The sequence below is a fragment of the Triticum dicoccoides genome, chromosome 3A, assembly GCF_002162155.2.
Source record: "Triticum dicoccoides isolate Atlit2015 ecotype Zavitan chromosome 3A, WEW_v2.0, whole genome shotgun sequence".
NCBI classification, from domain to species: Eukaryota; Viridiplantae; Streptophyta; class Magnoliopsida; order Poales; family Poaceae; genus Triticum; species Triticum dicoccoides.
The window spans coordinates 642,151,385-642,163,386 of NC_041384.1; the positions used below are offsets into that span (position 1 = coordinate 642,151,385).

The 12,002-nt window shown below is 47.7% G+C and overlaps 1 protein-coding gene across 1 annotated transcript; it reads right to left on the minus strand.

Annotated features, from left to right (window-relative positions):
* Positions 1-3,283: 3,283 nt before the first annotated feature.
* On the minus strand, positions 3,284-7,201 carry LOC119269841 (transcription factor bHLH128-like). The gene is made up of 6 exons (XM_037551767.1): positions 6,566-7,201; positions 4,513-4,907; positions 4,302-4,424; positions 4,112-4,177; positions 3,755-3,823; positions 3,284-3,603 (listed from the first exon to the last, which is right to left on the minus strand). Exons 1-6 carry the CDS (start codon positions 6,972-6,974, stop codon positions 3,550-3,552), a joined length of 1,116 nt encoding a protein of 371 aa, XP_037407664.1. The 5' UTR covers positions 6,975-7,201; the 3' UTR covers positions 3,284-3,549.
* Between the last annotated feature and the right edge of the window lie 4,801 nt (positions 7,202-12,002).

The window sequence follows — 12,002 nt, forward strand, 5'->3', positions numbered from 1 at the left end:
CTAGCCTAGCTACAGGGGACTTGTGGAAAGCCAAGCAACTCAAGGAATATCGCAAAGCAAATGGATTGTGTTATAAATATGGTGAGAAATTTGCACCTGGCCATATGTGCAATCAGGTCCCAGCTCCTGGGGCTCAACTCAAGGTAGCTGAACTGGTGGACCCACACGAGATAATTTCTGATGTTGTTCTTGATGCTTTGGTACAAGGTGGAACTGAGGAATGTGCAACAATTTCAGCTACAACTTTGTCAGGTGATGTTCACCTAAAAACAATACAATTGAGAGCATTAGTGGGGAACAAAGTGGTGTTAATTTTAGTGGACTCAGGCAGCACCCATACTTCTGTCGACCAGGCTTTGCTGAGCAAGATTTCTGTCCCAACTGAGACCTTGAAACACCCAATGCAAGTTAGAGTAGCAAATGGAAATATTATAAAGAACACTGAAGTGGCACCTAAAGTAACTTGGTGGATGCAGCGTCATAGTTTCACTAATGATATGCATGTGTTGCCTTTAGGAGGTGATGACATTATACTGGGTATGGATTGGCTGGAACAGTGGGTGTCATGCAGTGTCACTGGGCTGAGAAATGGATACAATTCCAACATGAGGGACATGTGGTGAGATTACAAGGTGTACTGCCTGTCAAGCAAGAACAAATTAAAGAAGTAACTGCAGAGAAGATAGAGAGTTCACTGTGGGGGAAATGGTTTACTTGAGACTGCAACCTTACACTCAATCCACTGTGGTGAACCGCCCATCTCATAAGCTAGCACTGAAGTATTTTGGACCATACAGAATTCTGGAGAAAATAGGAGCAACAGCTTACCGTTTGGAGTTACCTCGAGGCAGTCAGGTACATCCAGTTTTCCATGTGTCTCAGCTGAAAAATCATGTGCCTAATCATACGCCCGTGTTTACATCTTTGCCTGCACCGATCGATCTTTCTGCACCTGGAATTTTTCTAGGGGAGATATTGGATCGTCGTCTGGTCAAGAAGAGCAACACATCGCATCTGCAAGTGCTCATCAAGTGGGCTACTATACCGGCAACTTCGGCCACCTGGGAGGACTATGAAGTGCTAAAGCAACGTTTCCCCAATGCACTAGCATGGGGGCATGCTGGTTCTCCTTGGGCGAGTACTGTAAGTGCAACAACGGTGGTGTGTGATACGTCTCCAACGTATCCACTTTTTCAAACTCTTTTGACCTTGGTTTCGACTCTAACTTGCATGATTTGAATGAAACCAACCCGGACTGACGATGTTTTCAGCAGAATTGCCATGGTGTTATTTTTGTGCAGAATAAAAAGTTCTCCGAATGACCTGAAAATCAACGGAGATTTTTTATGCAATTAATAAAAAATATCGGTGAAAGAATCAGCACCAGGGGGGCCACACCCTAGCCACAAGGGTGGGGGGCGCGCCCTCCGACCGTGTGGGCCCCCTGGACCTCCACCGACCTCAAGTCCAACTCCATATAATCACTTTCAGATAGAAAAAAAATCAGGAAGAAGAATTCATTGCGTTTTACGATACAGAGCCGCCGCCAAGCCCTGTTCTTCCTCGGGAGGGCAGATCTGGAGTCCGTTCGGGGCTCCGGAGAGGGGAATCCGTCGCCATCGTCATCATCAACCATCGTCCATCACCAATTCCATGATGCTCACCGCCGTTCGTGATTAATTCCATCGCAGACTTGCTGGACCGTGATGGGTTGGATGAGTTTTACCATGTAATTGAGTTAGTTTGGTTAGGGTTTGATCCCTAGTATCCACTATGTTCTAAGATTGATGTTGCTATGACTTTTGCTATGCCTAATGCTTGTCACTAGGGCCCGAGTGCCATGATTTCAGATCTGAACCTATTATGTCTTCATGAATATATTTGTGTTCTTGATCTGATATTGCAATTTATAGTCACCTACTACGTGTTATGATCCGGCAACCCCGGAGTGACAATAGTCAGGACCACTCCGGTGATGATCGTAGTTTGAGGAGTTCATGTATTCACTAAGTGCTAATGCTTTGATCTGGTACTCTATTAAAAGGAGGCCTTAATATCCCTTAGTTTCTAATAGGACCCCGCTGCCATGGGAGGGCAGGACAAAAGATGTCATGCAAGTTCTTTTCCATAAGCATGTATGACTATATTCGGAATACATGCTTACATTACATTGATGAACTGAAGCTAGTTATGTGTCACCCTATGTTTTATAACCTTTGTATGATGAATGCCATCCGACATAATTATCCATCATGGATCCATTGCCTACAACCTTTTCATATATTGACCTTTGCTTAGCTACTTTTCCGTTGCCACTGTTACGATTGCTACAAAACTGCTACTATTACTTTTGCCACGGTTACCGCTACTTTCATACTACTTTGCTACTAAATATTGTGCTGCATATATTAAGTCTTTCAGGTGTGGTTGAATTGACAACTCAGCTGCTAATACTTGAGAATATTCTTTGGCTCCCCTTGTGTCGAATCAATAAATTTGGGTTGAATACTCTACCCCCAAAAACTGTTGCGATCTCCTATACTTGTGGGTTATCAGTGTCAGGAGCAGAACTAGCCAGCAGGTGCAAAGGAAGGAACAGGAGCTCTGAATGAAGCGGGAACTTTGAAATAATCCAGCTGTCATCGCTTTAGTGGGTTGTGTTGTACGGGTGGGCCGATGGGCCGAGTGGAGTATGGGCTTGTAGTTTATAAGCAAGCGAGGTTGCCCTGTAGAGATCATCGAGTTTGAAATGAAATCATTCTGAGCCTCTTGTCTATCTCTGCTCTTATCCTCTCCCGAGCTTTCCTCATTCTCCCTCTTCTGCTCAGGGACGCCATGGCCGCTCCCTCTCCTCCTCCTCTCCGTAGCTACCTCACCGCCGGCGAACTGGTTCGAACGACTGTCGTGACAAAAACTTGGTCTAATTTCGTAGGGAAAAAGGTCCGGAGTTGTGTGTTGTAAATTACGAACTTACCGTTGGAGTCCTTCGGGTTGTCATGAAGCTTGACGATGGAAGCAAGCGTCAAGTTGTCGAACATGATGTGGAGATTCAAGTATTTTTCTTTTTTGCATCAAGGTGTTTCAGGTTAACATGAATAATTTTACGGTTGAAAATTTGGAAGAACTCATTGGGTCCAAATTTGTTTTGGAGAAGTAGACAGGAGGTACATATTTTGTGCCACGACATAACACTTTGTGCTTCTGGTAATCCTGAAAATTAAACTTTGATAGCATGAGAATGACTCAAGGTAGGGGATCCCTACATTAATTTTACGAGGGGAAATGATGATAAGCAGAAGCGATCCAACTTGCGTTGAAATGAAAGATTGGCAATGCCTTACATACTCAAATTACAACACTCTACTTGTCACCTCCTAGTCTTTAAGCCATTGAAACTAGTAATCCATAGTACAACCACGAAAGGGGAAGATAGGCATATGGAGACTACTTGAGATACGAAGGGCATTTACAACTTAATCTCCCGAAGCAAAACTTGGGCTTGCTAATCACATTGGTACAAACATAACCTCACATATCTGGGTTTCGGCGTCAGCACGTCTGATCGGCTGAGCAAGAGCAGTTTCCTTGGTCCTGTTTCAGTTTCTGCATAAACCCAAAGATAATAAATAATTTTATTTCAACTTTTTTTCATACTTGCGTATTTTTTTAAGCAAACATGTCAATGTGTCTTTAACAAGGCCTCCTGGAACTGGAGGTGTGATATATATAACACAGGCGTGAGCACTGAGCATACCTCGATTTGGTCCTGCAGCACTTTGATGTAGTCAACAGCAATATCCAGCATGTCAGAAGTATTTGTTTGCTGCATAACCAAGAAGAAACTTATTAATATTTCTGATGCACGGTTGCAATCCTGAAATCTGAATTAACTAGGTCCAGGTGATTAACAGCTACTTGGGTTTTGGGTTTTTGTCAAGGCAAAATGCATCCAGTTTAGGTGAAAATTGTCACGCATTAGTACTTTAGTGAGTACGGGCTTCTATAATTCTTGGTGAAAATTCCATCCATGTCTGCTGACAGCATTTTTTCGAGAACTGACGAAGTTGACATTGCCCATTACTGCCAACAATAATTCAACTGGTTTAGTTACCTTGTCCATGTTGGGCACGAGGTCTTGCAGCCTCCTAAGCCTCTTGCTGATCCTCGTTCTTCTTTCCTATAAACATCACAAACAGGAAAATGATTCAGTTTAAACATCCGATCGACAGCGAACATGCAAGGAGTAATGGTGATTTTAAGTCAAGTTGGAGCCGATAATGTCGGAGAGAAAGCTAACTGACCCTCTCGGCGATGCTCCGCGGGTGAGTGGCGCAGCCGCGCTTGGCGCGGACCCTGCAGGCGACGGAGTCCTGCTGCAGCTGCAGGTAGTCGTCCATGCCAGGCATGTCCAGAGACGAGCCAAACTGAATTTGGAGCAAGGCGTCAGAAGCGTAAACAATGGCGGCAGCACACAGTCCGGATGAGCCATGTGATGATGTGAGCGTACTGTACCTGGGAGTCGATGTTGCTGTAGCTGGTGACCATGCCGTCGTCGCCGTCGGCCATCAGCTTGGCCTTCTTGCCGCCGCCACCGGGCGCGGAGAAGATGATGTTGGAGTTGGTGTCGTCCCAGGAGCTCATGGAGAAGCTCCTGGAGAGGTCGCCGGAGCCGTTGCCGTGGCCGGTGCCGATGCTCTCGCCGACGTCGGCCGGCGGCATCGGCGTGGGCGTGTGCATGGCCATCCCCATCTCCGCGATGTGCGGCATCATGTCCTGCTGCCTCGAGAAGCTCCACTGCGAGCTCAGCCTCCTCTGCTGCGCCGCCACGGCGTCGACGTTGCCTCCTCCCTGCGAGTGCGCGTAGCCGCTCCCCATCCCTCCTCTAGCGCCGCCCATGCCGCCATTGCCTGTGCATCAACAGTCCCAGAGCAAGAGCAGGTCAGCAGTTGTGAGAGTGACTGACTGCGACGCCCCACGCCCGGCCCGGCCCGCCAACCGCTACGTCGACCCAGGACACGACACGAACTACTACCACCGCACCATGCTACCCTACACCTGGTACTGCGCTGACACAGAGCTAAAGACAAGCCGGCGTTTGTCATCATCGAGCAGAAATGAACAGTGGTCATCGGGCATCCCGGAATATCTAGAACTAAAATATATCTAAATACATTCATACCTGTGACAAGTAATTTGGAATGGAGGGAGTTCGTACGTACTGGGTCACTGGGAGAATAATCACCTCTACGTAAAGTTCGGTGCGTATAAACAGATGATTTGCTTTGCAACCGGCACATCATTTTCACCCTTTTTATCACCACCACTGGCTTTATTACGCCAGAGAACACAAGGCGGGGGTTAACGGCTGTAAGTGGCCTGACTTTTCAAAGTCGTCGAGCCAAGGAAATTGCTGCGCTATCTTTTAGTTTAGTTTAGTCGGCAATCAATGGCCATACGAAAATGAATAAAAATACACGGCAGAAAGACACATGGTGCAATTTCTAATCATCCCTTTGATTTATTAACATTTTGCCTCATGACAGTCACATCAGATCGACGCGGACGCGATACGCATGTATTAACCTGCATTATCTCCGTGTCGCTTCTTCTGAATTTTGTTCGCTAATTAATCGTGGATGACCAGGTGCTGCGAGCCGCCTGCGTGACATGTGCTGGTAATACTGGGTGATATGCTTAGTCGGACAAAAGAAGGGTGACATGTGTCCAGGTTCTCTGATGGCACTGCCAGCAAGGAAGGATCAGGCCACGTCAGCGAGATACAATGTACCCCTACCCCTTGTGTTTATTATGTAGGTGGGTTCAGTGCACTGATTATATGTGCCAATGAAGTTTGCATATATGATTTGCATAGAATAATGGGTCAATGATAGTGCTGCATCTGAGATGAGATGAGATGAGATGGATAGATAAGGTGCGCTTAATAACTAACAATGGACAGGATGATGATGAGGAGTATGCTTTTTATCCGTTAATAGAATATAAGAAAGATGATTCCACCCCCTCCGTCTCCTTCCTTCCTTCCTGGCATTTGCCAGCCACCCAACAGATTAGGAGATGGGAGTACAGATTACTCATACAAAACCACCATTGACCTTCATCGAGGTGAGCAGTACGTACTCCCTCCATTTTAAATTATTCGTCATAAAAATGGATGTATCTAGAACTAAAATACATTTAGATATATTTATACCTGGGACAAGTAATTCGGAACGAAGGGAGTGAGTATTATCTAAGCACGGTGAGGCAGTAGAGGCGTAAGCTACCGCTACCAAAACTGAATTGATTAAGCGCCCGCTAACAAGGCTGGCAGATCACGGATCAGGCTTCCACGCAAACCATGGACGAGCTAGAGAGGTCGATCATGGAGGAGGAGCAGGAAACAGGAGCGAGCGAGCTCGGCCACCGCGGCGGGCCGGCCGCCTAACCTATGGGCGCACGACACACGAGAAAGGCACTCGGTAGGCAGGACCGCAGGACGAGCGATCGATCGACCGACGGCGGGAGAGCGGGTGCGAGGGGGTAGGACGGGGGCGTAGGTGCGTACCGTGCGGGTCGGCCATGAGGCGGGAGAGCAGCCCGGCGGGGGAGCTGCTGTGGCGGAGGAGCCCCGGCTGCTGCTGCTGCTGCTGCGGGAGGGGCACGTGGATCTCGCTGGAGCCGCCGTAGGCCCGCTGGAGCGGCGCCGGGGCGTCCGCCGTCCGGCAGCTGGACTCGCAGGAGGTCAGCCCGGACGACTCCCCCGAGAAGAACCGGCTCACCACGGCCGCCACCGGCTGGTGCTGCTGATGCTGCTGCTGCTGGGGCTGGGAGTGGGAGGGCACCTCGCCCCCGCCCCCGCCGCGCGCGACGGAGTCGGCCAGCGCGGCGAGGAAGGAGCCCGGCGCGGAGCCGTACCGCGCCAGCTGCGGCGGCGGCGGCATGCCCCTCTGGTGCGCCGGCGTCGGGCGGTTCATGGCCGAGGACCGACGGCGGGTCAGCACAGCACGGCAGGAGGCGCGGCGCCGGGGGGCTGCCGAGCTAGTGCGCGCGCCGATGATTGGTGGTGCGCGCAGAGCAGGGCAGGGCAAAGCGGGGGCGAGGTGGGCCGGTGGCGGCTGCGTGCGTGCGTGCGTCCCCCCTGCCCCTGCTCCTCCGGCCCCCTTTTAGCGCGGGCGGGCGCGGCGCTCCGAGGCTCCGACTCGCGCCAGGAGGGATGGATCGCGGTCGTGGGTGGATGCGTGGCCGGGCCCCATTCATATAGGCGGACGGCGACGCGCCAAGTCATGCGTGGCCATGTGCGCGCCCGCGAGGGCGACACGGCGCACGCACGGGGTCGTCGGTTTCGGCCGGGCTCTGGCTCTGGCTCCAGTCCCCGGACCAGACCAGATATTCGGACGGAGGCGCGCACGCAGAGACTTTTCCTCTCTCGTCTCCCGGCACGGCACACCACGCGAGCGGTTTGCGGCGGTGACATGCACGGGCGAAGCCGCGACGCGCGTGGATCGGATCGGCGTCGCCGTTGGCCGTACCTTTCAGGTCGGCAGCTGTATATTCTTCTTCTTCCTCGCCCTGGCGCCCGCTGCGTCACGGCAGTGGACGGGGCTGTCAGCCAGACGGGTCATCCGTCCATCTCTATCTGCTTGCCTCAATAGTAGTGCTAGATGTGAACCAACCTGTGGTTCGATCGTTTGAAAAACAGTGGTATCCCTAACCCATCAGGGTTAAACTTCTTGCGCTCGCATTATTTTTTCTTGATTTATTTCAGGATTTTTGGCGATACGTTTTCAGTGGCAGGAGACGTTTTCGTCGACCACGATTCGTCTATGGTGACTTTGTAAATCTCAAGGATATACTGGCTCAGTCTCTCGAATATACTCATAAGGGCAGGGCATGCGTGTGTATGTGTTCATAAGTGTGAGTATATGCGCGTATGTGGGAGCGCTTGCGTCTCTAATGTGTTCAAAGAAAAATAGTTGTACGAGATTGCGGATTTTGTGGATAGGAAATCTCGAACATTCAGAAAGGCGAAGGCGTATATGTTCTTGGTCCACTTGTGGCATGGACGAATTGGTCAATTCGTTAGTCTGTTCGCGTCTACTCGTGGGATATTCTCTTCCATGCACATCCCTAGATGGCTGTTGACAGCCTACATCATACAAGTCGTTGTGCTTAATTCAGGTCCATCAAAATGTTTCTTTTGCAATGCTCCTTTCTATGCAGGTCGAGAAAGATTGGCTGTCTGTTGACAGCCTACACACTCTAATTAGACGAGTTTAATTCATGTCAGCCAAAATGTTCCTTTACAATATTTCCTTTCTCTCCTGGTAGAGAAAATGACATCTTACTTCTCTCGGCAGGAGGAACCCTACCCCTCACCACTTCAAGATGCTGCCTCGGCGGACAACGCTGGCGGGGCTCATCCTCTCGCTTGGGGAGGTCCCTGGTCAGCGCAACGTTGACTGTCGACAGTGCACGCGTCCAATGGAATTCGGGTACCAGGGTGGTAGCCCCAAGGTCCTTCAGGCTTTGTTCGGTTAATCCTCTCCCCAAGAGGATTGGAGGGGATTGGCAGGGATTGATTCATATTTTGACTTAGAAGAGGTTTAAATCCCCCTCAAACCCCTTCAATCCATTCGGATTCACCCGCAACCGAACAAGGCCTCAGGGTGGTTGTGATTGTTAAGTATCGTGATTAGTTAGGAAATACGGGATGGACTAGAATATGTTCTCTCTTATCTTGTACTTTAAGTTGATCATTGTACTCCTATATATATGCTCACGAGGCTCAAGTAATAAACAATAATTCATCAGTCCCTCTCTATCCCTTCAAACATGGTATCAGCCTAACCGATCCAAACCATAGCACTGCGCTGCCCCAGGGCGGTCAATCTCCATGATCACCGCCGGGGGATTGTTCGCGTCCACCCGTGGGATATTCTCTTCCATGCGCGTCTGTGGATGGCCGTTGATAGCATGCACCATGCAAGTCGTTGTGCTTAATTTAGGTCCACCAAAATGTTTCTTTTTCAATGTTGCTTTTTATGTAGGTAAAGAAAAACTGACTGGTTGTTGACAGCCTACACTATCTAATTAGACATGTTTAATTCAGGTGTACCATGCAAGTCGTTGTGCTTAATTCAGGTCCACCAAAATGTTTCTTTTGCAATGTTGCTTTCTATGCAGGTAGAGAAAAACCGACTGGTTGTTGACGACCTAACTATCTCATTAGATATGTTTAATTCAGGTCAGCCAAAATGTTCCTTTACAATGTCTCCTTCCTCTCCTGGTATAGAGAAAAAGACATCTCACTTCTCTCGGCAGGAGGAACCCTACCCGTCCCCTCGTCTGCCTCACCACTTCAAGATGGTGCCTCAGTAGACAATGGCGGCAGACTCATCCTCTCACTTTGACAGTGCCACGCATAAACTAGAGTTTACGCTTCTATCACTCTAGCAAACCATCATCTACTTGATACTTCCCAATGTCTTCCCCTAGCTCAAATCATGGTGAAGTGTCATGTAGTCGACGTTCACATAACACCACTGAAGGAAAAATAACATATATCTCATCAAAATATCGAACGAATACCAAATTCACATGATTACTTATAACAAGACTTCTCACATGTCCTCAGGAACGAAAGTAACTACTCACAAAGCATGTTCATGTTCATGATCAGAGAGGTATTGAATATCATTAATGATCTAAACATATGATCTTCCACCAAATAAACCAACTAGCATCAACTACAAGGAGTAATCAACACTACTAGCAACCCACATGTACCAATTTGAGGTTTTGAGACAAAAATTGAATACAAGAGATGAGCTAGGGTTTGAGATGAGATGGTGCTGGCGAAAATGTTGATAAAGATTGGTCCTCCCATGATGAGAGGATCGTTGGTGATGACGATGGCTTCGATTTCCCTCTCCCGGAGGGAGGTTTCCCCGGCGGAATCGCTCCGCCAAAGACCTAGATTGCTTCTGCCCAGGTTCTACCTCAAGACGGTGGCGCTTCATCCCAAAAGTCTTCTCTCCATTTTTTCTAGGTCAAAACACTTCATATAGCGAAAGATGGGCATCGAAGGCTGGCCAGGGGGGCACAAGCTCAGGGAGCGCGCCCCCAGGCTTGTGGCCACCTGGTGGGTCCCCTCCTGGTATTTCTTCGCCCAATATTTTTATATATTCCGAAATATTTCTCCGTAAAGTTTCAGGACATTTGGAGTTGTGCAGAATAGGGATCTCAGATTTGCTCCTTTCCTGTCCAGAATTCCAGCTGTCAGCATTCTCCCTTTTCATGTGAATCTTGCAAAATAAGAGAGAAAAGGCATAAGAATTGCATCATAAAGTGTAATAACCATTCATAATGCAATAAATATCAACATAAAAACATGATGCAAAATGGACGTATCAACTCCCCAAAGCTTAGACATGGCCTGTCCTCAAGCAAAAGCCGAAATCGATAATCATGGCCACATGTTTAGAGATAGAGGTGCCGATAAAACAAAATACGGACATGTGGGCATCATGATCATCGTTAGAACATCAATATATTGTCATATAACTTCTCATGCTAAAGTGATAGTTGGTTCACAAGGTAAAGTATGAACCATAAACTTCATTGAAAACTAACAAACTATGATCTCAGTCATTAATGCAATTGCAATTTGTCATAATGTTAGATAAGAGTCTATGTCAGAGCTTTTATTTAGCAAGTTCACATACTTGACCATCATTTTGTCTTTCACAATTGCTAAAACTCACGCGATACTTATGAGATCAAAGCTTCAGTCAGACACATAGAAACATAGGGGCTTATAATTTCGCCTCCCAACCATTTACATCAAGGGTAATGTCAACAATAATAACTCATGATCACCTACATCCGACTGGATATGTGTGCCTAGATCTTTCCCCAGCACATGATGCTTGCTAAAAAGAGAAAAATAAAAGGAATGATGAAGATCACCATGACTCCTGCATAAAGGTAGGTATTTAAAATGAAAGATAGGCCCTTCATGGAGGGAAGCAGAGGTTGTCATGCGCTTTTTATTTGGATGCACAAACTCTTAATGCAAAGGAACGTCACTTTATATTGCCACTTGTGATAGCGACCGCAAGACCGAACCCACTAATCATGCATAAAAGAGTTCAGAGAAAACTCAAATAATATTCATGGATAGATTTGATCATAAACTCACAATTCATCAGATCCCAACAAACACACCGCAAAAAGTCATTACATCGAATAGATATCCAAGAACATAGAGGAGAACATTGCATTGAAGATCAAATAGAGAGAACAAGCCATCTATCTACTACCTATGGACCCGAAGGTCCATGGTAAACTACTCACGCATCATCGAAAGGGCAGCAAGGATGATGTAGAGCCCCTCCGTGATCGACTCCCCCCTTTGGCAGAGTGCCGGAAAAGGCCTCCACATGGGATCTCGTGGTTCTGAAACTTGCGGTGGTGAAAAAGGTATTTCATGGACTCCTCTGTTGGTTTCATGATTTTAGAGAATTTATAGAGGCCGAGTTAGGTCAAACGTAGGCACACAGGCCCCACAAGCCACCAGGGCGCACCTGAAAGTGCAACTATCCCTGGGTGGTTTTGGTAATTCCTAACAACATATAGCTCACTGAACTAATACTCTTTCAAGATGATCGTTTCAAAAAGTACAATGATTGGCATGGCATGGACTAGGAATGTGGACCCCTCAAAATGCTAAGGACACAAGTTGGCTCAAACTCAAGACTCTACATTTTCATTTTAGTGATACAAGATCACATTGAGTCCTGATAACCCACAAGTATAGGGGATCGCAACAGTTTTCGAGGGTAGAGTATTCAACCCAAATTTATTGATTTGACACAAGGGGAGCCAAATAATATTCTCAAGTATTAACAATTGAGTTGTCAATTCAACCGCACCTAAAAGACTTCATATCTGCAACAAAGTATCTAGTAGCAAAGTAGTATGGAAGTAACGGTAATGGTGGC